The sequence below is a fragment of the Coregonus clupeaformis genome, unplaced genomic scaffold, assembly GCF_020615455.1.
Source record: "Coregonus clupeaformis isolate EN_2021a unplaced genomic scaffold, ASM2061545v1 scaf0097, whole genome shotgun sequence".
Taxonomy (NCBI): Eukaryota; Metazoa; Chordata; class Actinopteri; order Salmoniformes; family Salmonidae; genus Coregonus; species Coregonus clupeaformis.
Window position 1 is genome coordinate 119943 of NW_025533552.1, and position 27558 is coordinate 147500.

The 27558-nt window shown below is 46.6% G+C and overlaps 1 protein-coding gene across 2 annotated transcripts in view; it reads left to right on the forward strand.

The window, feature by feature from the left end:
* The first annotated feature begins 3167 nt into the window (after positions 1–3167).
* Positions 3168–27558, forward strand: part of LOC121549722 (voltage-dependent calcium channel subunit alpha-2/delta-1) — a 208016-nt gene continuing 183625 nt past the window's right edge. For both annotated transcript variants that reach the window (XM_041861571.2, XM_041861577.2), the window contains exon 1: positions 3168–3590. In XM_041861571.2, the coding sequence (XP_041717505.1) occupies positions 3502–3590 (89 nt within the window). In that variant the 5' untranslated portion in view covers positions 3168–3501. The remainder of the gene's footprint in view (positions 3591–27558) is intronic.

The window sequence follows — 27558 nt, forward strand, 5'->3', positions numbered from 1 at the left end:
TGTCACGGTTTCGGCCGAGGCTGCCTCTCTCCCTTGTTCGGGCAGGCTTCGGCGTTCGTGCGTCTCCGGAATTCTAGCTGCCACCGCTAGATGTTTCATGTTCGTTTGCTTTTGTCTGTTTGTTTACACACCTGTTTCTGTTTTGACGTAATTAGTGTCCTATAAGTTTCTCGTTGTGTTTGTCTAGTGTTGTGTGTGATTGTTTCCGTCAGTGTTGTGTTTTGCTCGGTTGAGCGTATTGTCTCCACTGTGCTGGAGCTTATTTTTGCACTTGTGTGTGCACCGTTACATTTTGTCGCACCTGTTAGTGCGCATTTACCTTTCGCCTTCGTGCGGGTTTTGCTGTCGGGCTTAGTTGTCCTGTTGCCTGTGTTGGGCCAGTAATACAGCCTTTGGAACATTCAGTCTGCGTCCTGCATTTGATTCCTACACTACACCTACAACACGCCCTGACAGTAGTAAGCTGTCAGTAGCCCATGCGCCTCACCCTAATAATTTGGTCAATTATTTGTCTGTTAGTTTGCTAATGGACGCATGTACATTTGTGTAATATAATGGAGACAATTAATTTTGCCTACTGTTCTGACTTGGTGGTGCACATGTAGCCTATAGCCTGTTTTAGAGAAATGTAATCATTGTCATATAAGCTTTCATTGTCTGCTTATATGCCCCCTTTATTTATCCTACGGTTCTGACTTGGTGTACAATTAATTTTTTGTATACTCTGGTATTTACTTTAGTGATTTACTTTGGCAAACTGAGATTACATTTTAATAAGGCTTGCTGGGGTAGAGGTATCAAACTAACTGATTATATTGTCAGTGTAGCCTGCTGTAGCTTACGTGGGATATCCAGAACTTCTTAACAATAACATTTAATCTATCATTTTGCAACTATCTGTTACTGCATGTGCACTTTATCAAGGTCAGAGTTTAATGTATAACCACTTGTAGAATATAGGATACAAACCATGCTCTGGTAGTGAATTACCCTCTGTGCTCATTTCAATTAGGCTAATGATACCCATTGATTCTCGAATAATATAACTTATTAATGCCCTGAGAGGTTAACCCCACCCCCTCCCAATATCTGGGGGTACTGAATTGTAATATAGATAGATACAGTTGAAGTCTGAAGTTTACATACACTTAGGTTGGAGTCATTAAAACTCGTTTTTCAACCACTCCACAAATTTCTTGTTAACAAACTATCGTTTTGGCAAGTCGGATAGGACATCACTTTGTGCATGACACAAGTAAATTTTCCAACAATTGTTTACAGACAGATTACTTCACTTATAATTCACTGTATCACAATTCCAGTGGGTCAGAATTTTACATACACTAAGTTGACTGTCCCTTTAAACAGCTTGGAAAATTCCATGGCTTTAGAAGCTTCTGATAGGCTAATTGACATCATTTGAGTCAATTGGAGGTGTACCTGTGGATGTATTTCAAGGCCTACCTTCAATCTCAGTGCCTCTTTGCTTGACATCATGGGAAAATCAAAAGAAATCAGCCAAGACCTCAGAAAAATAATTGTAGACCTCCACAAGTCTGGTTCATCCTTGGGAGCAATTTCCAAACGCCTGAAGGTACCACGTTCATCTGTACAAACAATAGTACGCATTATAAACACCATGGGACCACACAGCCGTCATACCGCTCAGGAAGGAGACGTGTTCTGTCTCCTAGAGATGAACGTACTTTGGTGCGAAAAGTGCAAATCAATCCCAGAACAACAGCAAAGGACAAGGTACAAAAGTATCTATATCCACAGTAAAACGAGTCCTATTTCGACATAACCTGAAAGGCCGTTCAGCAAGGAAGAAGCCATTGCTCCAAAACCGCCATAAAAAAGCCAGACTACTGTTTGCAACTGCACATGGGGACAAAGATCGTACTTTTTGGAGTAATGTCCTCTGGTCTGATGAAACAAAAATAGGACTGTTTGGCCATAATGACCATTGTCATGTTTGGAGGAAAAAGGGGGTTGCTTGCAAGCCGAAGAACACCATCCCAACCATGAAGCACGGGGGTGGCAGCATCATGCTGTGGGGGTGCTTTGCTGCAGGAGGGACTGGTGCACTTCACAAAATAGATGGTATCATGAGGAAGGAAAATTATGTGGATATATTGAAGCAACATATCAAGACATCAGTCAGGAAGTTAAAGCTTGGTCGCAAATGGGTCTTCCAAATGGACAATGACCCCAAGCATACTTCCAAAGTTGTGGCAAAATGACTTAAGGACAACAAAATCAAGGTATTGGAGTGGCCATCACGAAGCCCTGACCTCAATCCTATAGAACATTTGTGGGCAGAACTGAGAAAGCGTGTGCGAGCAAGGAGGCCTACAAACTTGTCTCAGTTACACCAGCTCTGTCAGGAGGAATGGGCCAAAATTCACCCAATTTATTGTGGGAAGCTTGTGGAAGGCTACCCGAAACGTTTGACCCAAGTTAAACAATTTAAAGGCAATGCTACCAAATACTAATTGAGTGTATGTAAACTTCTGACCCACTGGGAATGTGATGAAATAAATAAAAGCTTAAATAAATCATGCTCTCTACTATTATTCTGACATTTCACATTCTTAAAATAAAGTGGGGATCCTAACTGACCTAACACAGGGAATTTCTACTAGGATTAAATGTCAGGAATTGTGAAAAACTGAGTTTAAATAATATGTAGTTGGCTAAGGTGTATGTAAACTTCCGACTTCAACTGTAGATAAATAGATAGATAGATAGATAGATAGATAGATAGATAGATAGATAGATAGATAGATAGATAGATAGATAGATAGATAGATAGATAGATAGATAGATAGATAGATAGATAGATAGATAGATAGATAGATAGATAGATAGATAGATAGATAGATAGATAGATGCAAATATAAGAGTGATTGCATATCCCCAGTCACAATTTCCTTTAACCTGATAGCAATATCATACATATGTGATATAATGTTTGTCTGCCAGTGGTTTGATTCTGACCGGCTGGTGTTGTGTGCTGGCTAGGCAGTGGCTGTGCGTTGCCCATCCCCAACGAGGAGTGAGTGCCTTGTATGGAGAGCAACGCGTGATGATGATCGTTCTCAGGCAGGGGGTGGGGGTTGAGTGGAGTGGGGGGCTTGGAAACCTATCCGCTCGGGAGGGCTCTCTCACACACGTTGCCTACACACACTGTTCCGTGCTGGCGAGCAGAGGAGATAGGAGAACCGGGCGTCCTCCATATCCACTCTTGTCCTAAACACACAATGCGCGCGTCTTGTAGGATTACCGCCGGAGATCTGACACACACTCTTTGAAAAAGACATACAAATACAAACTCACCAGAGGGAGACGAACCAGCTGAGATTTGTTTTCAAACTGCGTGACAGGTCCGCTGAACGCGCAAGAAGACGCACACGGTTCCAGGATTTGGACTGCTTCACGCATCTCTTTCCCTGTCTGGAGTCGGTTTTTATTATAGTGTGTTGGGAACTCCGTTCAATCATGGATACCTACAGCTCCTTCACCGCTCTGCTTTTACTTCTGGCTTCGTTAAATAGTGTGTCAACCGTGCAGTTCCCGTCGCCACTTCTGTGAGTAGCCTTACCAACGAGAGTTTGTCCTCCGATGACAGCCTGTGTGCTTTCCCTTTACTAAACCTAAAGCAAAATAGACAATTATTTAAGGATATTATGATGTAGGCTAGTTGTTATTTATATTGTTATAATATAAGTATACAATTATAATAGGCCTATTTAACTATGTTGTTATTATTATTAATAGCCTTATAATAGCCTACAACATTTTTGAAAAACTTGCATTGCATTGCAAACCGTTATATCCATCGGTTTATGAAAATAGACAGCCATGTGTTTCAATGGAAATGGATAACGTCTTCGAAAACTGTGACAATGTTTGAATTGTGCTTCTGGATCTTGCTGAATTTAGCCTATAGTTAATAGCCGACTTCGTTTGATTAAATACACTATACACTTTGAATTAGTGGCGGATTAATCAGTCATAATAAATAGGCTATTGTCATTACATAACTCAGGGCCGATTTTATTTAAAAAATGTATGTGGGGGGGGCAAGAACCAGTCATGGGTGGCCATGGGTAATCAGCCAATTGTATCACAAATAGCTTTGAAAATTGCCTTAAACTACGATGTATTGTACTGAATAACTGTTTCAACTGTTCATTTGTACCTTCCCTAATTTATTCAAATAAATACATTTGAAGTTAGCAAAATGTATCCATATTCAAGTTAGATACTCATAGATGTTCAGTGGTAACTCCCCCTCCAATAAATTGTTTTCACCTTCAAGGAATTTTTTGAAAGTGGATGCTGATTAACTGCATTTACACAATTTAAAAGCTCAAAAATTATATTTGGAAAACAGCAAAAACAGGTAAAAATTACTTCAGCCATTATCACCTTGGCTGCTGTAGCTTCATTCACCTCAGGTGATAAGGGTAATGCATAACATTCTAGAACAAACACATGCCATAGCCTACAGAAAATTAGCTGCTACAAACTAGCATCTACACACTAGCTCAGCACCTGTCAAGTCAAACAGCAGTCACCTAGCCATCCAGCCTAGTCTCATAGACTAGATGTAACATAGTAAATGTAAATCCGGGACACTCAAATTAGTATGATATGTTACATTTGGTATGGTTACATAAGACAGAAGGTTACTTATGGCAAAAAGATATGCGAATGTCTAGCAATCCAAAGGTTGCGTGTTCGAATCTAATCACAGACAATTTTAGCTAATTAGCAAATTTGCAACTACTAACTAAGGGGAAGCTACTTTTCAACTACTTAGCATGTTAGCTAACCCTTCCCCGAACCCGAACCCTAACCTTCCCCTTCCCCGAACCCGAACCCTAACCTTAACCCTTTAACCTAACTCCTAACCTTCACCCTAACAACTAACTCCTAGCCTAGCTAAAGTTAACAGCTAGCTAACGTTAGCGTTAGCTACCTAGCCACGTTAGCAACAACATGCAGTGGCATTGTAATTATTTTAGGAATGACATGCTTCTTTCCTTCTATCTACACTGATCTATGTTCTGTTCTCTTGGTCCCCTGGAGATGTAGTGATCCATTTGGCTCTCATCCTAATGGCACCGACCAGAGGATGATGTCATACTGGCAGAGTATACCAGCCATAGGCATAGAGTTTTTATAGACACTGAGTGTTATAGAGAGAGATTTTATAGAGACTAAGTGTTATAGAGAGAGATTTATAAACACTGAGTGTTATAGAGAGAGATTTTATAGACACTGAGTGTTATAGAGAGAGATTTTATAGACACTGAGTGTTATAGAGAGAGATTTTATAGACACTGAGTGTTATAGAGAGAGATTTTATAGACACTGAGTGGTTGATGCTGACTGCCTGACACATTGTACCCTATGAAAAATCAGTAAGGACTTGTAAAAGTTGTTAAACTGGCAATGATTGAGAAATCCAATCCAAATTTCGAATGTCTTTTGGGCTGGCCGAATGATGAGTTTCTGACACGTACCGGCATCTAGTATTCTATTGGTTCCTTAGACATTGAAGAAGTAGTGTGAACGACTGGATTTAAATCTGGGTCTTCAACCCACCACAGGACTCTATTAGCCTAGGCATTAGCTCTGGGAGTTAACAGACGTTTTCAGGTCTCAGCCAAGGATTCTCATCACGTGAGAGAGGTTCACTGAACTATCTTACCTTGACTCTGGCTACCAAGGCCTCTCTAGGTCGTATGACCTTATTTACATTTACATTTTAGTCATTTAGCAGACGCTCTTATCCAGAGCGACTTACAGTTAGTGAATACATATATATATTTATTTTTTATACTGGCCCCCCGTGGGAATCAAACCCACAACCCTGGCGTTGCAAACACCTTATCTATGGACAGAAGTTGCTATAGCCTGGTCCCAGATCTGGTTGTGCACTTGCCTACTTCATTGCCATTGTCAAGAGAGCGTAAACAGACTGGCAACCCGGCTAGCTATAATCCTTGACTACCATATAAAGCTGACTGGGTTTCTCTTTTTCTCACTATTGCCGTGATCAGAGCTGCAGCAGTTGGCTGTCCTCGGGTTGGCAGTGTAACCATACTGCTCATTTTGCTAAATTGACATTGATTTTGATTGACTATTACAGAAGAAGTATTGAATAATAGAATGAACACAGAATGAACACACACACACCGGCTGTTGAGTGGAGCTTTTCAACTTCTTGGCTTAAGAGTTTTTTATTCTGTCTGTCTCGTTCTTTAGCTTTCGCTCTCTCTCTCCTCTCTCTCTCTCTCGCTCTCTCTCTCTCTCTTTCTGCCTCTCTCGCTCTTTCTGCCTGCCTGCCTCTATCTCTATCTCCCTCTTTCTCTCCCTGCCTCTCTCTCAATTCAATTTCAATTCAATTTTTTCAATTTAAGGGCTTTATTGGCATGGGAAACGTGTGTTAACATTGCCAAAGCAAGGGAAGTAGATAGTAAACAAAAGTGAAATAAACAATAAATATTAACAGTAAACATTACACTCAGAAGTTTCAAAAGAATAAAGACATTTCAAATGTCATATTATGTATATATACAGTGTTGTAACAATGTGCAAATAGTTAAAGTACAAATGGGAAAATAAATAAACATAAATATGGGTTGTATTTACAATGGTGTTTGTTCTTTACTGGTTGCCCTTTTCTTGTGGCAACAGGTCACAAATCTTGCAGCTGTGATGGCACACTGTAGTTTTTCACCCAGTAGATAAGGGAGTTTATCAAAATTGGGTTTGTTTTCGAATTCTTTGTGGATCTCTCTCTCTCTCTCTCTCTCTCTCTCTCTCTCTCTCTCTCTCTCTCTCTCTCTCTCTCTCTCTCTCTCTCTCTCTCTTCCCTACCTCTCTCTCTTTTCCCTTGTCTCTCTCTCTCTCTCTCTCTCTCTCTCTCTCTCTCTCTCTCTCTCTCTCTCTCTCTTCCTGCCTCTCTTTCTGCCTGCCTCTCTCTCTATCTCTCTCTCTCCCTGCCTCTCTCTCTGCCTGCCTCTCTCTTTATCTCTTTCTCTCTCCCTGCCTCTCTCTCTCCTCCCTGCCTCTCTCGCTTTCTGCCTGCCTCTCTCTCTATCTTTCTCCCTACCTCTCTTTCTGCCTGCCTGCCTCTCTCTCTTTCTACCTGCGTCTCTCTCTTTCTACCTGTGTTTCTCTCTTTCTACCTGCCTCTCTCTCTTTCTCTCTCTCTCTCTCTCTCTCTCTCTCTCTCTCTCTCTCTCTCTCTCTCTCTCTCTCTCTCTCTCTCTCTCTCTCTCTCTCTCTCTCTCTCTCCCCTGCCTCTCTCTCTTTCTCCCTGCGCCTCTCTCTCTTTCTCCCTGCCACTCTCTCTCTTTCTCCCTGCCGCTCTCTCTTTCTCCCTGCCTCTCTCTCTCTCTTGCTCCCTACCTCTCTCTCTCTTTTCCCTGCCCCCCTCTCTCTCTCTCTCTCTCTCTCTCTCTCTCTCTCTCTCTCTCTCTCTCTCTCTCTCTCTCTCTCTCCCCCTCTGACTCTGTCTCGCTCACTTTCTCCTGCTTTCTCTTATTGTTGCTTGTTTCTCTCTTTTCATATTGCTCCCATCTCTTGCCCCCTCCCCACTCTCTATCTTTCTATTCCTCTCTTTTCCCCTCTCTCTGTCACTGTGCGTGACTGCATCTCTGTGCTCCAGCATTAACCTCACATGCCAGTGTCTGTCTGCCTCAGATGTTCTATAGCCACTCTTCTCCATTTCTCTCTCTCTCTTTTTTGATTTATCTCTCTTTTTCTCCTTGAGATGGAACATGTCTCCTAGGCTGCTCCATGGCTTTGAGGCAGATAATTAACATAATCGAATCTGAAATGCAAAGTCTTATGTCAAAGATTGTGACCGGCGCCAGCCAGCCAGTCAGCCAGTCAGCCAGTCAGTCATTCAGTCATCCAGCCAGTCATCCAGCCAGTCAGCCAGCCAGCCAGTCAGTAAGTCAGTAAGTCAGTCAGCCAGTCAGCTATTCAGTCAGTCAGCCAGCCAGTCAGCCAGCCAGTCGGTCAGTCAGCCAGTCGGTCAGTCGTCAGTCATCTATTCAGTCAACTAGTCAGTCAATCAGCTAGTCAATCAGCTAGCTAGTCAGCTAGTCAGCTAGTCAGCCAGTCAGCCAGTCAGCCAGTCAATCAGTCAGCTAGTCGGTCAGTCAGTCAACCAGTCATTCAGTTAGTCATCCAGTCAGTCAGTCAGCCAGCTAGTCAGCCAGTCAGCTAGTCAGTCAGTCAGTCATCCAGTCAGTCATCCAGTCAGTCAGTCAACTAGTCAGTCAACTAGTCAGTCAGCTAGTCAGTCAGCTAGTCAGTCAGTCAGTCCACAAAGAACAGAGCAGGGAAGAAAGGAGGGGATGTATGGGGGGTGTTTGTATTTACCTTAATGTAGTCATCTCATCTTTTAACATTTTAACCCAGACAACTATCCTCTATCCATGTTGGAGGGACGCTCATAGTCGTGTTCATTGTTCCTACGCCTGAACATAGGAGCAGAACTATCTCATCCCAGCTTGTTTAGAAGTGTGACTAGCTACCACATTGTTTTGCTCTGTGTTTTGCTATTTTGAGTATTTTGTATGTCACATTTTGTCAACATTTTATTTTAAGGTTATAAACTGTTTGTAAACATCATTATGTAGTTATTAATCAATACATTAAGTAAATGCATGCATAAGGCCTTTTAGTAACTTGATCACATGATTACGAAATGTATTTTCTACAAAATACATGATTACAAAATATATTGGCTACAAAATACAGAAATTAATTACAATTAATGATTTACAAACAGGTAGTTAATGGGTAATGAGCTATTAAATAATGCTTTATAAGCACTTTATTAACCCCCGTTTAAATAAAGCTTCACCCTATCTCTATATATAAATGGTATTTTGGCTTGATGGGTGCATGTCATGTTATCTGGTTCCAGTTAAGCATGTGATCACATTCGTCTTGCTTTTGACCCAGGCTCTACTCCTCTCCCTCTATCTCTCTCCCTTCCCTCTTCCACTTTCACTCTCTCTCTCCCTCCATCTCTCTCCCTCCATCTCTCTCCCCCTCCCTTTCCCTCTCTCCTCCCCTCTCCTCCATTTCCATGGTTCCCATCTCCCTCCTCGCTGCGTTTTTCCCTGTCAGATTTAAAGCATAATTAGATTTCATGCTCAACCAGCTGAATATATATATGCCTTTTCGTGTTCCCAACCCTGTCTCCACTGATCTGCTGGCATAATGTAAAGACCGCTCCAACCGCACTCTCTGCACTCACCGAGGCAATGGGAAATAAAGAGATAAAGATGCTATCTGTGTCAGTACATAGGGACTAGAACACAATGGTGTTTGTTGAGCGTGTATTCAGAGGCTGAGTTGAATGATTAGGAGGTTCCATTGACTCAGTGGGTTGGAGTTTGGAGCATCCAACACCATGGTTGTGGGTTAATTTTCCGCATGGGTTTCTTATTCTGAATATATATTTTAACTTTCAACTGTCAGAGGTAAAAGAGTCTATTTATGACCATATTAACAGTAATATATTTTAGAAAGGTGTTTGAAGCCAACCCGGGTTGTATGTCTGTGTATGACACCGCTCCCCATGAGAGAGCTGGTGTTAGCAGGTATATTTCAGGAGGAATGCCCACGGCCCATCTGCGTAAGCAGCTAAAGGCTATATCTGTTACCCAGCTAACCAGACACTAGGGCACACGGTCTGGGCCCACGGCAATCTCTGGTGCACTCTCTCTCTCTCTCTGAAATCTCTCTCTCTGAAATCGCTCTGATCTGTCTCTGTCTCTGTCTCTGTCTCTGTCTCTCTCTCTCTCTCTCTCTCTCTCTCTCTCTCTCTCTCTCTCTCTCTCTCTCTCTCTCTCTCTCTCTCTCTCTCTCTCTCTCACACAGGCTATATTTAGGTGATCTGTCTAGCCTCTAGGGGAGGAGGTGAATGTCCTGACTCTGACTGAGACCTGGGGGTTGTACTGGTCTGGGATATCTTTGTACCGTGCTAACTCGTTCCCCCCATACCCCATACATCTCCTCCACGCTCCACCACTGAAGGCTTGGGGATCCACACTTTATGTGCAGCCTCCTGTTTGTTGCTTTAGTGTCCGGTTTTAGTGTCTCCCCCACCCTCTCCTCCGGTTCAGACCTCTGGGAAGACTGAAAGACTACTTTGCCTGACCTGATGTGTGTGTACACTAGGAAGACTGGAAGTAGAAGTAATCACACAGCGCTACGCTAAAGCTAAGCTGACCTAGGCTACGTCGTCCCCGGCCATCTGTGGCACATGGTACCTCCCAGAGTTTTCCATTGCGTTCCGAAGACGTTGCCCGGGAGATGTTGGGAATCGGAATGGTTAACAGCTGTTTGGACCGATGCCCTATCAACCACAGGAACCACGTCTGTATGTAACGCTGTACAGTATTCCTGAATCCCGGAGCAGGGAATGAGATCTTGGATTTGACTACAACACCTTGTCTATCTGTTGAGGCAAAAGGGATGGTCGTTTTAAGACATCCTTGTCTAAAGCCACACTAAAACCACCAGCTCCATAACGTTTTGACCAATCTGCTCTAAACTCACAGAAATTTGACTAAAGGGAAAATTCACAATTAATTTATAATTTCTTTACCTTGGAAATAGTCTAACTGCAATTTACGATGAGTCATGATTCATTGGCTATATTCACCACTGACTAACACATCCTATAATACCCCAAAACAACGGAGGCTCAGTTATAACTGCTTCATGTCCATTAGTCTGTCAGTCCACACATTAATCCCAGACCTTATAAAGTAAATAATAAATAAATAACAGAGGGATTTGGACTCGATGGGGCTTGTGGTCTGTGTAATGGAGTCGTGTGGACACAAGTGGCGTTTACAACACTGGTTGTGTCAGTGTGGACTCATCAGTGAGAAACCTCAAATCTGAACAAACCCAGCAAAGAGGCACTTAGCCTTATTGTGTGGGTGGTAGATTGATGTTAATTTGATATTTTTAACACGTCACATGAAAGAGGGTATAGTGTATCTGGTGAGGCAGATGGGATGGATGGGTAAGGTTGATCCAGTGGAGTGGGAACTCCGGTGCAGGCGTTTCGGATTGTCAGATGTGTGATAGAGAGAGGGATGGACGGAGGGAATGGGAGAGATGGAAAAAGAAAGAAGAGGAGAGAAAGGGAGATACATGGATTTGTGGACACAGACTGGTATGCCAGAGGAGATTCCAAATGTGTAAATAAACTGTTTTGGGTGTTTGTTGACTGTCCCAGACTTAGGATCTCTGTGATGGATCTCAGCTTCTGTCTTTTCAATCAGGACTTGTTATGGCTCAGCACTGGGCTAATTGGACTAGCACCCACTCCAGGCTGCATTTCTATGGTAACCAGAAATTACACATCACCCCTGGGTGTATTTTTACTGTGTCTGTTGGAACATACTACAGTACATACTAGATGTTCTTCTTGAATTGTTTAGCATTTCGTGAATTAAATATACACTATTCTCCCCTCGCGTGTGTGTGTGTGTGGAAGTGTTTAACTATACTATACTATAAGAATAGTAAACAAACAAAAAATTATACCAACTGGGGACATTTTGTTAGTCCCCACAAGGTCAAATGTTATTTCTAGGGGGTTTAGGGTTAAGGTTAGAATTAGTGTTAGGGTTAGAATTAGGTTTAGGAACGAGGATTAGTTTTAGGGTTAGAGTTAGGAGCTAGGGTTAAGGTTAGGTTTTGGGGTTAGTGTTAAGGTAAGGGTAAGGGTTAGAGTTAGGTTTAGTTTTTTTTTTTTTTTTTTTTTTTTTTTGGGGGGGGGATGGGTTTAGGGTTAGGGGTTATGGAAAATAGGATTTTGAATGGTACTGAATTGTGTCCCCACACAGGGTTAGTTATACAAGACGTGTGTGTCAGGCATCATTGTATTGCGATATAGTGAGATATATTAAAGGTATTTGTTAGTGTATACTGAAAAGACCGTTGCAGGTTAGGTTGATTGTCATTTTGTGATGTCATGGTGATTCCACTGTAGGGGAAATGAACATGCCTGGACAACAGTGGACAGTCTCTCCTCTCCTCATATACTCTCTGTTGTTATTTATACCATAAGTACCCATTGGAGTGCAACAAGCATGGTTTCCATGGGTTCCCACATAACTAGCCGCCTCAAATCTAAGCAGTGTTCTGTGTTCCGGTACTCTGACTTCTTAACAGGAAAATGATGGGGGGAGAAGAGTGAAAGAGAGAAGAACATCAATAACCTCTCGCCGCCCAGGATAATGAGGACGGGAGACAGCTACAAAGCCTACAATTACTGTGTGATTGACCTCAATAAATAAAGAGGATATTATCCTTTAACTGGCTGTTTTGCCTCCCAGGGAGGCAGGGAGGGAGGGAGGGAGGGGAGAGAGTGATAGCGAGCGAAGGAGATGGTTAAAGTGAAACAGACTGAATGAGAGAGAGGAGGTTAGAGGTAGAGTGAGAAATGGAGGGAGAGGGAAAGCAAGCGAGAGCAAAGGAGAGATGAAGTGATAGAAAACAAGGAGAGAGGGAGCAACAGAGAAAAGAGCGAGAGCAAGGTAAACGGGTACAGTGAGAAAAATAGATACCAAAAGAGAGAGAGAGACTGTTTGTCTTCTCCAGTGTTCTGTCAGGTTGGTTATTAAAGCCTACTGCTCCACAGTACCAGCTCTTATTAGGTATCTGGTGGCTAAATTATAGCCTCTCTCTCTCTCTCTCTCTCTCCCTCTGTCTCTCTCTCTCTCTCTCTCTCTCTCTCTCTCTCTGTCACGAACAGAAGAGGACCCAAGAGCGCAAGTTCAAATTCAGAGTTCTTTATTCAAGGTTACAGGCGGGAAGAGGAGTCCCAGGGGTGTCAGGGGTCTTTCAGGGTCCTCCTGTGGGTACCTGTGCTCCGGGGGTCACCAAATGTCCGGGGGTGTCCAGTCCAAGTGCTTAGTGTGTGTGTTCCCCAGTGATGGAGCGGCGTATCGGGCTGAGGGTGGTGAAACGTCTGGGCACGCTCATCTGGTGGTCGGAGACCTGGGGGAACACACACACACAACAGCAATATGAATGGCAGGCAGAAGTACAGAACAGGGCTGGGCAAATATCGTGGTGAGAGACAGAAGGCAGAAACGAGTTACCGGAGGGGCTGAAGATCGGAGAGTAGTCGAGGTCCAGAAGGCAGGTTGGGATAGACGGGGCAGTAGAACAAGGAGGCAGTCAAGAAAGGATCGGTATCACAAACAGGAGTCAGAGCGCAGACAGGCAGGTTACTGGTCCGGGTTTGAAGACGATCTGACAGGGCTTGGCTGAAAAACAGGGCTTGATATACTGGGAGAGGTAGTGGGGAAATGCAGTTCAGCTGGCAGAGTAATTAGAACAGAGTGAGGCAAGGTGAGGATGGTGAGTGGGAAATGCAGTGCAGCTGGCCAGGTAACAAGAGCAGAGCAGGGCAGGTGGAGCTAGTTAGGCTGAGTAGAGAGAGGGAGGTGAGCAGAGTGGAAGATAATTGAATGCAATTAATGTTGCTACCAGGGAGAGAGAGTGCTCATGACAGGACCCCCCCCTCCAAGGGACGGCCCCAGAAGTCCCAAGAACAACATCATGCCGGGAGGGTGGAGGGGAGCAGGCGGCGGGTCAGAACTCCTCCGAGCGGTCCGAGTGAATCTCCTCATCCTCAGAAGGAGCTGGAGGGTCACGGTCGGGAGACAGGACAGGCACTGAGACAGGAGCAGGGCGGGCCGGACGGCTAGGAACCCCTCTTGGACGGCCCCTACGGATTGCAGGCTGATCAGGATGTAGTCGGTGGAAGTCAGTGATAAGGGTCCGGTCCACTATCCTCCTGGCCGGGATCCAGGTCCTCTCCTCTGGACCATATCCCTCCCAATCAACGAGGTACTGGAGACCCCTACCCCTTCGCCTAGAGCGGAGCAGCCGCCGGACGGTGAAGACAGGACCGCCATCTACGAGGCGCGGAGGAGGTGGCGCCGGAGCTGCAGGGACCAGGGGACTTTCATGGACCGGCTTGACCTTGGAGACGTGGAAGGTGGGGTGGACCCGCATGGAAGCGGGCAACTGAAGTCGGACCGCCGTTGGACTGATGACTTTCTGCACAGGAAAAGGACCAATGAAGCGAGGGGCCAGCTTTCGTGATACAACCCGCAGCGGCAGATCCCGGGCAGACAGCCAGACCTTCTGACCAACCCGGTAAGTAGGTGCTGGTCCTCCGTCGGTTGGCACCGACGGCGTAGCTGGTTCCAGACTTCAGGAGCACAGTGCGAGCCTGGGCCCAAGTGCGGCGGCAGCGGCGGGCATACGCAAGAGCAGACGGACAGGTGGCATCCGCCTCCTGGCTGGCAAACAGTGGAGGTTGATACCCGTAGACACACTGAAAGGGGGAGAGCCCGGTGGAGGAACTGGTGAGTGAATTATGGGCATATTCCACCCAGAGCAGGTGTTGAGCCCAGGCCCGGGGATTTTGGGAAGCCACACACCTCAGTGCCTTCTCCAGCTCCTGGTTCATGCGTTCAGTCTGGCCGTTTGACTGCGGGTGGAATCCAGACGATAGGCTGGCGGTGGCCCCAAGGAGACGACAGAACTCCTTCCAAAAGGTTGCTGAGAATTGCGGACCCCCGGTCTGACACTATATCCTGGGGTAGGCCATGGATACGAAAACACATGTTCCAGGACCACCTGGGAGGTCTCTTTAGCAGAGGGTAGTTTGGGAAGGGGCACGAAGTGGGTCATCTTACTAAAGCGGTCAACAATGGTAAGGATGACTGTGTGTCCGTCAGAGGGCGGAAGGCCCGTAACAAAGTCCAGTGAAACGTGGGACCAGGGCCTCTTGGGTATGAGTAGGGGTTGCAGCAACCCAGCAGGAGGCTGGTTGGGAGTCTTGTTTCGGTTACAAGTGGGACAAGCTCGGATGAATTCTCGGACATCCCGTCTCATCCCCCGCCACCAGAACCGCTGGCGGACCAGATGAAGGGTGCGAGTGATGCCGGGATGACAGGCCAGACGGGATTCGTGCCCCCCACTGAATCACAGGTGACCTGAGATTTGCTGGAACAAACAGACGGTTGGGGGCGCTGGTGCTTGGACCTGGCTGGTCCCGAAGAGCCTCCATGACCTGCTTCTCGATCTCCCAGGTGAGGGCCGCTACGACCAAGTGGCTGGGAAGAATGGGAGCTGTCATGGCGGTGGTCTCGTCCCTTCTGAAACATCCGGGAAAGAGCATCAGGTTTGATGTTGCGAGATCCCGGGCGGTAGGAGAGCGTGAAATTGAAGCGCGTAAAGAACAGAGACCACCGCTGTTGACGGGAGTTCAGCCTCCTGGCTGTTTGGATATACTCCAGGTTCTTGTGGTCTGTCCACACTACGAATGGTTCCTTTGACCCCTCTAACCAGTGCCGCCATTCTTCAAGGGCGAGCTTGACAGCCAACAGCTCGCGGTTCCCAATGTCGTAGTTGCATTCGGCAGGGGTTAGCCGACGGGAGTAGAAGGCACAGGGGTGCATCTTGCCATCCTCAGCTGCTCTTTGAGAAAGCACTGCACCCACTCCCACGTCCGAAGCATCTACCTCCACCACAAACTGCCTTGCTGCATCTGGCATCTGGAGGATGGGAGCAGAAGTGAAACATGTCTTGAGGATATTGAAGGCCTTATCAGCAGCTGATGTCCATTGGTACGGTTGTTTAGTGCTGGTTAGCGCCGTGAGGGGTGCAGCCACTGTGCTATAGTTTCTGATGAATCTCCTATAAAAGTTGGCAAAGCCCAGGAACTGTTGCAACTTCTTCCGAGACTCAGGAACTGGCCAGGAAGTGACAGCCGACACCTTCGTGAGATCCATCTGAATGCTGCCCTCGGTCACCACATACCCCAGGAATGAAACGGTCTTGGCATGGAACTCGCACTTCTCTGCCTTCACGAAAAGAGAGTTCTCCAGCAGGCGGCGCAGGACCAACCGGACGTGGTGCGTGTGTTCTGACAGAGTCTTTGAGAATATTAAAATATCGTCAAGGTACACAAATACGAACGTATTTAGCATGTCCCTGAGGATATCATTCACTAGGGCTTGAAAAACTGCTGGGGCATTGGTGAGGCCGAAGGGCATGACGAGATATTCATAGTGGCCGGTTGGTGTGTTGAACGCTGTCTTCCATTCGTCTCCCTCCCTCATCCGCACCAGATGGTAGGCATTGCGAAGGTCCAGCTTAGTGAATACAGTGGCTCCCTGCAGCAGTTCGAAGGCAGACGAAAGTAAGGGCAGTGGGTAGCGATTCTTAACCGTGATGTCGTTCAGACCCCGGTAATCTATGCATGGACGAAGAGAACCGTCCTTCTTGCCGACAAAGAAGAATCCCCGCTCCTGCGGGGGAAGACGACGGTCTAATTATCCCGGAGGCAAGAGAGTCATTAATGTAGTCCTCCATGGCCTTTCTTTCCGGGGCTGACAGTGAATACAGACGACCCTTGGGAGGTGCTGTGCCAGGCAGGAGATCAATCGCGCAGTCATAGGGTCTGTGTGGGGGTAGAGATGTCGCCTTGGATTTGTTGAACACCTCTTTCAGGCTGTGGTAACAGGCCGGAACATTGGATATGTCGGAGGTAGCGCTAGATCCTTCCCCGGTGAACGGGCAGGGTGGCCCCCCTTAAACAGGTCTGGTGACAACTCCTTCCCCACTCACGGACTGTTCCTGTCTCCCAGTCGATGTGGGGGGTTGTGCTGACGGAGCCACGGGTATCCAAGAATGAGTGGTTGGCCAGGTGAGTGTAGGAGGTGAAACTGGATGGACTCCTGGTGGTTTCCTGACAGCAGGATTGTCACAGGGGCGGAGATATGAGTGACAGTGCCAAGATGATGCCCATCCAGGGCTCGTGCAGGAATGGGTTGTGTCAGTTGATGATGGTTCACGCCCAGTTGCTGTGCAAGCTCAGGGTCCATGATGTTTGCTTCGGCCCGGAATCCACAAGGGCGGCCAATGTATGAGTCTTGTCAGAAAGCTGAAGGCGGAGATGAAGCAGGGTCTTTCGGATGGAGGGAGACTGAAGGCTTGTTGAGCTCACCCGGATCTCCCCTACACCTGGTGAGCTGCGGCTTTTGCCGGACAAGTAGCGACACGGTGATTCTCGCCACCACAGTAGAGGCAAAGGTTGGAGCTTAGACGGCGCCGACGCTCCTCGGGAGTCAGAGAGGCACGGCCAATCTCCATGGGCTCAGGCTGATTGAGTTGGCTATGGGACTTGACAGGCAGGGGCTGGACAGAAGCGGTATCGACCCGAGTACGGATGGCAGGTTGACTGAGACGGCCCTTCTCCCTCCTCCGGGTCTGTATACGGCGGTCAATGCGAACGGCAAGGTCAATGGCGGCATCAAGCGTTGAGGGCGGGTCATGGGAAACAAGCTCGTCCTTGATATAGTCCGCCAGGCTATGGAGGAAGGCTTGCACCAGTGCCTCTGGGTTAAACGAGCTTTGACTGGCCAGGGTACGAAAGTCAATGGAGAAGTCTGCCACTGTCCGATTGCCCTGACGGATGGTGAGCAGAGCTTGTGACGCTTCGGCTGTTGGCGAGCCTAGGTCAAAGACCTTTAACATCTCCTCCTCAAAGGCACTGAAGGAGGCACAGGCTGGGGTTTGCCGGTCGAATTCCGCCCGTTCCCCACAACCGAGCTCGACCGGTGAGATGTGTGATGACATACCCCACCTTGGCTCCCTCTGTTGAGAAAGTCCTGGGCTGTAGTGCAAACTGGATTCGGCAGCTGCTCAAGAATGGTCTTACTTGCTTCTGGTTGCCATCAAAACGTTCCGGGTTCCCAATCCTTGGTTCAGGAGCGTGGGGATCTGGTGGCAGCACTGCCGGGCCTGCAGCATTGGGACCTCCAGCGGAGGGATGAAGGAGTATCGGTGGTACAGGAACAAAAGGACCAGGGGGGTGCAGGTGGAGTAGCCGGGCTTGAGAGTAGTTGCAGGGCTTGGGCTAGCTGTTGTTGCTGCAGTTGGAACTGTTGTTGCTGCTGGTTGAATAGCTGGAGAAGGGAAGCGATGTCGCCAGCCATCCGATTTATGTCTCCCTCAGAGCGTTCCAGTCGCTGTAGGGCAGTCCTCTCTGGCTCTTCCTCCATCGTGGTCAGGGGAGTGCGCTGGGTCCATGATGGTCAGATCGTTCTGTCACGAACAGAAGAGGACCCAAGAGCGCAAGTTCAAATTCAGAGTTCTTTATTCAAGGTTACAGGCGGGAAGAGGAGTCCCAGGGGTGTCAGGGGTCTTTCAGGGTCCTCCTGTGGGTACCTGTGCTCCGGGGGTCACCAAATGTCCGGGGGTGTCCAGTCCAAGTGCTTAGTGTGTGTGTTCCCCAGTGATGGAGCGGCGTATCGGGCTGAGGGTGGTGAAACGTCTGGGCACGCTCATCTGGTGGTCGGAGACCTGGGGGAACACACACACACAACAGCAATATGAATGGCAGGCAGAAGTACAGAACAGGGCTGGGCAAATATCGTGGTGAGAGACAGAAGGCAGAAACGAAGTTACCGGAGGGGCTGAAGATCGGAGAGTAGTCGAGGTCCAGAAGGCAGGTTGGGATAGACGGGGCAGTAGAACAAGGAGGCAGTCAAGAAAGGATCGGTATCACAAACAGGAGTCAGAGCGCAGACAGGCAGGTTACTGGTCCGGGTTTGAAGACGATCTGACAGGGCTTGGCTGAAAAACAGGGCTTGATATACTGGGAGAGGTAGTGGGGAAATGCAGTTCAGCTGGCAGAGTAATTAGAACAGAGTGAGGCAAGGTGAGGATGGTGAGTGGGAAATGCAGTGCAGCTGGCCAGGTAACAAGAGCAGAGCAGGGCAGGTGGAGCTAGTTAGGCTGAGTAGAGAGAGGGAGGTGAGCAGAGTGGAAGATAATTGAATGCAATTAATGTTGCTACCAGGGAGAGAGAGTGCTCATGACACTCTCTCTCTCTCTCTCTCTCTCTCTCTCTCTCTCTCTCTCGCTCTCCCGCCTCCTCAAGCCTATGTCACTGGTATATCCCTCTTAGTAGATTAGAAGGAAAAATCACCACTAATAAGGGGTAAAAAATAAATAAATAAAATTCAGTCTGCGCCTGTCTGTCAGGCGGCTGCTGCCTGCTGCCGTACTTCTTCTCCCTGACAGTTTGACAGTATTTAGAGATCAAGTGTGGCTCCGCTGACAAAGTGTGAGTGTCAAAACAGCCCTGTGTTAACAGCAGAGAGTGGAATGAAGAGGAGAGGAGTGGTGGAGAGGAGAGACTCAGGAAGTTGTATGTTTAGTCTAACAGGCTGCCGTGCAGTTGCGTCGCTACAATTAACATAAACTTGGGAAATGTTGAACTTTGGTTGCTAGCTCTCGTTGCGACTTTTAAGTCTCTGTGTGTGTCCTTGTGTCTCATCTCCTCCTTTCACTGAAAATGACTGGTCGCTGGTAGTTAGGTCAGTGATTATCTCTATTAAATGTGAGTTGTAACTGCTCAGCCTAGGTTTGTGTCCTGTCCAGAAACACATCCTACCCCCTAGTTCTGATGATCTGAAAGGATTGGATAGGTGTAAGCTGCATGGCAAAATCTACACCCAGCCTATCAGGGACAAGATGAAACTACTACCATACCTAGCCAAATCTTTCAGATCTAAATGAAATACTGAGGGGGGCTATTGGTTGTTTCAGGATGGGGCCTTGGCCTCTTTGCCGATCTGTTTCAACTTGATGCTAGTGCTCAGGAATGATGGGTCTTTTGACTTTGCAATCGATGGAGCTCTCGGCTGGCTAGAGGTGTCCACATTGTGCACACCTGGCAACCATTATTGCGCACACCTGCTCCCCATCGTTAAGCACACCTGGACTTCATCCCCACCCTGATTACTCTCCCTCCATATAGCCCTCAGCAGCCTCAGTCATCAAGCTGTATTGGTTTTGGTTAAGTTCAGTATGCTTCTCCTGTTTTGTACTATCTTCATGTTTATTATTGTTAAACTCACCTTCTGCACCTGCTTCCTGACTCCCTGCGTATACGTTACACGAAGAAAGTAACAGTATGGTTCTGGAGTCCGAACATTACATTTTACACTGTAGGCTTGACTCAATGATTTTTGTGAGAAAGATTGACCCAGTGGTGGAAAACTCCCATCTTTACTGCCTGCTTGCCAGCTCTAGCTGAACCTAGCAATGTGTGCTAGTTAGCCTATTTTGCAATGCCATTACAACTGAGAAATAAAACGAACTAAACTTTTCTTAAACAATAAATATTTACAGTAGTCTAGCATACTTAGCATGAAACTAACACATTATATGAGGCACACACACAAAATGCCTCATAAGTTCATTATAAGGCCTTATGATACATTCGTGCATTGTAACACTAATTGAAGCGTGTATCGGAGTACGATTATTCCGAGACATTTTGGGGGGGTCTCTATTATTTTTTCACTCTTTTTTATTTAATTTTTAATGGCCCTATAGTAAAGACATGTCATTTAACGGTAATACATGTATCACCTTTTACCTTTGGCATGAACACAACCAGTCATGATGTTTTCATCTTATTGTCAAACAAATCACTTCAAAAAGTAGGCTACCTGTGCATGTTCGTCCACTCCAAAATAATTCCAGCATCCAATCAGTGCACTGTGCACTGGCGCCATTTGAATCTGTTACAAAACACCAAAAGGTGTAATGACATTCGACGATTGTCATTGGGTCTACACTCTTGTAGCCTGAATTAATTGCTGTGTTTTGCTGACAAAAGGACGTTTTTTGTAGGAAGAAAAGTTGAGAGACCTGAAAAGGGGCTGAAAAATGGGGACTGTCCCGGGATGACAAGTGCAGCCACATGGGAAAAAATGGTTTAAACCATGATACAAAGTTGGGGGTGTTTGTTTCAATATGCTTTTATTTTTATATTTACCACTGTAGCATTACAAATTGCAATTTAAACATATACACGCTTAGAAAAAAGGCTTCTAAAAGGTTTATTCGGCTGTCCCCATAGGAGAACCCTTTTTGGTTCCATGTAGAACCCTTTTTGGTTCCAGGTATAACCCTTTTGGGTTCCATGTAGAACCCGCTGTAGAAAGGGATCTACATGGAACCCAAAATGGTTATTCCTGAAACCAAAAAGGGTTATTCTAAGGCTTCTCCTATTGGGACAGCTGAAGAACCAGTAAAGGTTCTAGATAGCACCTTTTTTTCTAAGAGTGTAGGAGAATGGTTCAGTTACCTTCTGGTGTGTATTCTAAATGCTTATCTGGATATTGGAACATAGCCATTGCTTCAGTTTTCAGCTACATAACGCGGGCTGAAATGGCTGCATCATTTTGAAAAAGAAGCTGGGTGAAATTGAGAGGAGAGAACAGAAATGGCCTCAGTAGTCTAAAGTAACTCGAGGGCTAATCCAGCCAGCGGTCAGACAATGATGCTCTCACTCGGAGTCAGACAAGCTATTCTGGGCTCTCCACTCCTCTGTAACAGGCTCTGGGATTGGACGCTCCATTCTGTGCTGTGCGTGGTTATTGGCTAAACATGTTATTCTTGGGCACCTTGTTCACCATGGCCCTTGAGCAAGGCACTTAACCCTAACTGGCTCCAGGGGCGCTGTACTACTATGGCTGACCCTGTAAAACAACACATTTCACTGCACCTATCCAGTGTATGTGACAATAATTACATATATATATATTTATTGTTGGTTACTCAGTTTAGTGGTGTACTGTAACATATGGTGTTGTGTTTCCAAGTGAGTCTTTGAGATAGGTGACCTGATTGGGGACAGCACTGTTAAATGGTGTTGTGTTTTCAAGTGAGTCTTTGAGATTGGTAAGCTTATTGAGGATAGTACTGTCAAAAATATATTTCTAGGGCACTTGGGTTCAGGTCCTACTCTACCATTCAGGGAACTCTCAGGGAACTCTCAGGGAACTCTCAGGGAACTCTCAGGGAACAGTTGTTCTATTATATGCTTCATCACACCCCGTGATATAGCACTTCAGTTGATGTTACATAATACAGACCCTTTCAACACCCCACCCACACGCACTGTACAGAGTCCCCGCCCATTTGATTAGGCTAAGAGGGCCTGTGAAAGAGCTGCACCTGTCACCTTGACCTTTGAACCCCACTGACCTCATGTGACCCCCTTTTGTCCTCTGAAGGCGCTCTGGTGTGGTGCTCTGGTTTCAATGGTTTCCAACACACAGGTGACAGCTGGTCTGGGGAGGCGTCTTCTGTTACACACAGAGAGAGAGAGAGAGAGAGAGAGAGAGAGAGAGAGAGAGAGAGAGAGAGAGAGAGAGAGAGAGAGAGAGAGAGAGAGAGAGAGAGAGAGAGAGAGAGAGAGAGAGAGAGAGAGAGAGAGAGAGAGAGAGAGAGAGAGAGAGAGAGAGAGAGAGAGAGAGAGAGAGAGAGAGAGAGAGAGAGAGAGAGAGAGAGAGAGAGAGAGAGAGAGAGAGAGAGAGAGAGATCTTTGTCTAATGACCAGTTACTGTACAAGGTTAATAGGTCATATATATATAAGATGCTCATTCTGTAAGGTTAAGATGCAATTGAAAGATTGAATCAAAAGATGACCCAAAAATATCCTCATTCACAGTAGTGGGGAACTCTCCAATTAATTCTCAGAACAATTGAAATATCTTTGTCTGATCGCCAGCTGCTGTACATGGTGGGGTGTATTTGGATGGCTTACTGATTTTGTGAAAATGAATAAAAAGACTCAAGTTGTCATATGTCAAAATAACTGAATGCCATATGTAACAGGACAATACGTTTTAACTGATTCAATAGTCATCACCTGTCCTGTCTGCATTAATTCCCGTTTAGCCATATGAAAATCACGACCTCTCCATCAGGAATTCACAGACACGCATTAAATTGAAATGACTCGGTAAGAAACCTTGTGAGAGGTCCATGTCATTTCTTTATATATTCATCCAAAATGAAACCAGTCCTCTCTCTCCTCCGGCTCACCTCCGGCAGTGTACCCGCGTTGATCTGCGCTCTGCTCTCTCCACAGAGCAAAACAAACCCAAACGTTACATTGTGTAAGAGGAGGATGGCGAGAAGGAGAAAAAGAGAAAATGGAAAACTGCCGCCGTTGTCTAAATGCGCACAGTCTGTTGTGTGAGTGGGGGATGTTAAGAACACAAGCAGCGAGAGAAAAGGCTCTAGGGGGGTTATGGGTCTCTCTCTTTACACTTGGCTGAGTTTCATAAGGCTCCACTCAGTCCCAGCCCCGGAGTGTGCAACTGGCTGTAATGCTCGGCTCTCTCTCTCTGGCTCACCAGACATTTTGGGTTTTCCCGCCTCAAAGCCCCCCCCCCCCCACCCCCATTTCCTTTTCACTAGGGAGAGAGTCAGAGGGAGGGAGTGAGAGGGGGAAGGTGAGGGGGTAGGGCGATGTTATCTAATTTTTCCATGACCCACTCCAAGTTTCCATCCTCTCAGAGGGCTCTGTTGAGCTCTTTAAGTGTTGAAACCTCTTTTTTTTCTTTTTTATTTTTTACATTACTTCATGGTTTGTCTTTGAGAGAAAAGCAGTGCTTTTCCTCCTTTGTGGTAACATTGTACTTTTTCCACTATGTGTTGAGGGAGAGCTTGTCTTTTTAAACAATACAAAATAAACATTACAAGAGCCCTCATTTGTTTAGAGACATAAATAATAATGCTTTTCTTGTCCTTGACTTTAGATTATGCTTTTTTCACAGTTGTTAGTTCACAGTGTACCAGTAGTAATGTGGTGTTATTTCTTTACCAACACTCTGACCTCTGGGTCCTCCATAGCTGCCGGAGGCAAGGGGACAGTTACATGACCTTTACCCAGAAACGGTGGCCCCTCCATGGGACGAGGTTTATTGTTGTTCCCCTCTCCTCATTACCGGCTGCCTCTCCTGTTTCAGACAAGTTATGGGGCTGAACTCACACACACAGAACAAATTGGCTATACCATCTGTCTGTAGTTATTATACAGTATTGGATACTGTAAGAACTAATCATTGTTTAATCGCGAAGCAGAGTTGGCTTTTGGCCAGATTTACTAAGCTCTTCCACCTGTTATTGATTGCCTGAGGGAATACGGCATAAAAGCTAGAACATAAGGTCAGTATTCAGAGAAGGAATCAAAATGGTCGGCCCATATGTTCAGTGCTAGAGCCTCATCATAGAGAATATCAAGTCTATTCATTATTTTATAAATGCTGCCTTCTAAATGTGAGCTGTTTCTCTCTGCATCTCCTGTCCAAATGCACACCTACTCTAAGTGCCCCTGTTGGGAGGAGGAACACATTTACATTTTAACAGAGGACCTCATTGCCAAGGGCCCCTGTTGCATCTGCCTAGCCTGTTGGATAGGACCAGGGGACACATTTCCAGGGCGCAGACAAAAGCTGACTACAGGTTAGGACCTTGCTGTGACCCCTAGCAGCTATTCCTGCTGTGAGCTAAGGGCTATGAGCAGAGGTGTGTGAGTGTGTGTGTCAGTGGTGCTGGCTCAGTGGTGCTGGGTCAGTGGTGCTGGCTCAGTGGTGCTGGCTCAGTGGTACTTGGTCAGTGATGCTGGCTCAGTGGTGCTGGCTCAGTGGTGCTAGGTAGGGGGGGGTGCTGGCTCAGTGGTGCTGGCTCAGTGGTGCTGGCTCAGTGGTGCTAGGTAGGGGTGCTGGCTCAGTGGTGCTAGGTCAGGGGTGCTGGCTCAGTGGTGCTGGCTCAGTGGTGCTAGGTAGGGGTGCTGGCTCAGTGGTGCTGGCTCAGGGGTGCTGGGTCAGGAGTGCTGGGTCACGGGTGCTGGCTCAGTAGTGCTGGGTAGTGGTGCTGGCTCAGTGGTGCTAGGTAAGGAGTGCTGGCTCAGTGGTGCTGGCTCAGTGGTGCTGGCTCAGTGGTGCTAGGTAAGGGGTGCTGGCTCAGTGGTGCTGGGTAAGGGGTTCTGGGTCAGGGGTGCTGTCTCAGGGGTGCTGGCTCAGGGGTGCTGGCTCAGTGGTGCTGGCTCAGTGGTGCTAGGTAAGGGGTGCTGGCTCAGTGGTGCTAGGTAAGGGGTGCTGGCTCAGTGGTGCTGGGTCAGGGGTGCTGGCTCAGTAGTGCTGGGTCAGTGGTTCTGGCTCAGTGGTGCTGGCTCAGTGGTGCTAGGTCAGGGGTGCTGGCTCAGTGGTGCTGGCTCAGTGGTGCTGGGTCAGGGGTGCTGGGTCAGTGGTGCTGCCTCAGTGGTGGTGGCTCAGGGGTGCTTGGTCAGGGGTGCTGGGTCAGGGGTGCTGTCTCAGGGGTGCTGGCTCAGTGGTGCTGGCTCAGTGGTGCTGGCTCGGTAGTATATCATGCACTGATATCTTCATGGAGGGGGTAGGTTGAAAGGTGTGTGTGTGTGAGCGTGAATGAGTGCGCAGCCGTGAGTGTGTGTGTGATCAGAAATGTGCTGACAGTACTCCAGCCATGCCTCCAAGCCCCCCAGGACAGCTGCTTCTCTGAGCTATACATATGTTTTACAGCACGAGCCCCAGTCACATTACTGTGTGGGTTATTAGATATTATAAACTGGGTGGTTTGAGTCCTGAATTCTGATTGGCTGAAAGACATGGAATATCAGACCGTATACCACGGGTATGACAAAACGTTTAGTTTTATTTCTCTAATTATGTTGGTAACCACTTTATAATAGCAATAAGGCTCCTCAGGTGTTTTTGATACAGTGCATTCGGAAAGTATTCAGACCCCTTGACTTTTTCCACATTTTGTTACATTACAGCCTTATTCTAAAATTAACCATTTCTATTTTCCCTCATCAATCTACACACAATACTCCATAATGACAAAGCAAAAACAGGATTTAGAAATTTTAGCAAATGTATATAAAAAATTACCTGGAAATATCACATTTACATAAGTATTCAGACCCTTTACTCAGTACTTTGTTGAAGCACCTTTGGCAGCGATGACAGCCTCGAGTCTTCATGGGTATGATGCTACAAGCTTGGCACACCTGTATTTGAGGAGTTTCTCCTATTCCTCACTGCAGATCCTATCAAGTTTTGTCAGGTTGGATGGGGAGTGTTGCTGCACATCTATTTTCAGGACTCTCCAGAGATGTTCGATCGGGTTCAAGTCCGGGCTCTGGCTGGGCCACTCAAGGACATTTAGAGACTTGTTCCGAAGCCACTCCTATATTGGCTTGGCTGTGTGCTTAGGGTCGTTGTCCTGTGGAAGGTGAACCTTCGTCCCAGACTAAGGTCCTGAGCACTCTGGAGCAGGTTTTCATTAAGGATCTCTCTGTACTTTGCTCTGTTAATCTTTGCATCGATCCTGACTAGTCTCCCAGTCCCTGCCGCTAAATAACATCCCCACAGCATGATGCTGCCACCACCATGTTTCCTCCAGCCGTGATGCTTGGCATTCAGACCAAAGAGTTCAATCTTGGTTTCATCAGACCAGAGAATCTTGTTTCTCAGAATCTTGTTTCTCATGGTCTGAGAGTCTTTACAGTGAGGGAACAAAGTATTTGATCTCCTGCTGATTTTGTACGTTTGCCCACTGACAAAGACATGATCAGTCTATAATTTTAATGGTAGGTTTATTTGAACAGTGAGAGACAGAATAACAACAAAAAAATCCAGAAAAACGCATGTCAAAAATGTTATAAATTGATTTGCATTTTAATGAGGGAAATAAGTATTTGACCCCTCTGCAAAACATGAACTAGTACTTGGTGGCAAAACCCTTTTTGGCAATCACAGAGGTCAGACGTTTCTTGTAGTTGGCCACCAGGTTTGCACACATCTCAGGAGGGATTTTGTCCCACTCCTCTTTGCAGATCTTCTCCAAGTCATTAAGGTTTTGAGGCTGACGTTTGGCAACTCGAACCTTCAGCTCCCTCCACAGATTTTCTATGGGATTAAGGTCTGGAGACTGGCTAGGCCACTCCAGGACCTTAATGTGCTTCTCTTGAGCCACTCCTCCGTTCTCACCCAAGATTTGAAGGTACATGGCCCCGTCCATCGTCCCTTTGATGCGGTGAAGTTGTCCTGTCCCCTTAGCAGAAAAACACCCCCAAAGCATAATGTTTCCACCTCCATGTTTGACGGTGGGGATGGTGTTCTTGGGGTCATAGGCAGCATTCCTCCTCCTCCAAACACGGCGAGTTGAGTTGATGCCAAAGAGCTCAATTTTGGTCTTATCTGACCACAACACTTTCACCCAGTTCTCCTCTGAATCATTCAGATGTTCATTGGCAAACTTCAGACGGGCCTGTATATGTGCTTTCTTGAGCAGGGGGACCTTGCGGGCGCTGCAGGATTTCAGTCCTTCACGGCGTAGTGTGTTACCAATTGTTTTCTTGGTGACTATGGTCCCAGCTGCCTTGAGATCATTGACAAGATCCTCCCGTGTAGTTCTGGGCTGATTCCTCACCGTTCTCATGATCATTGCAACTCCACGAGGTAAGATCTTGCATGGAGCCCCAGGCCGAGGGAGATTGACAGTTATTTTGTGTTTCTTCCATTTGCGAATAGTCGCACCAACTGTTGTCACCTTCTCACCAAGCTGCTTGGCGATGGT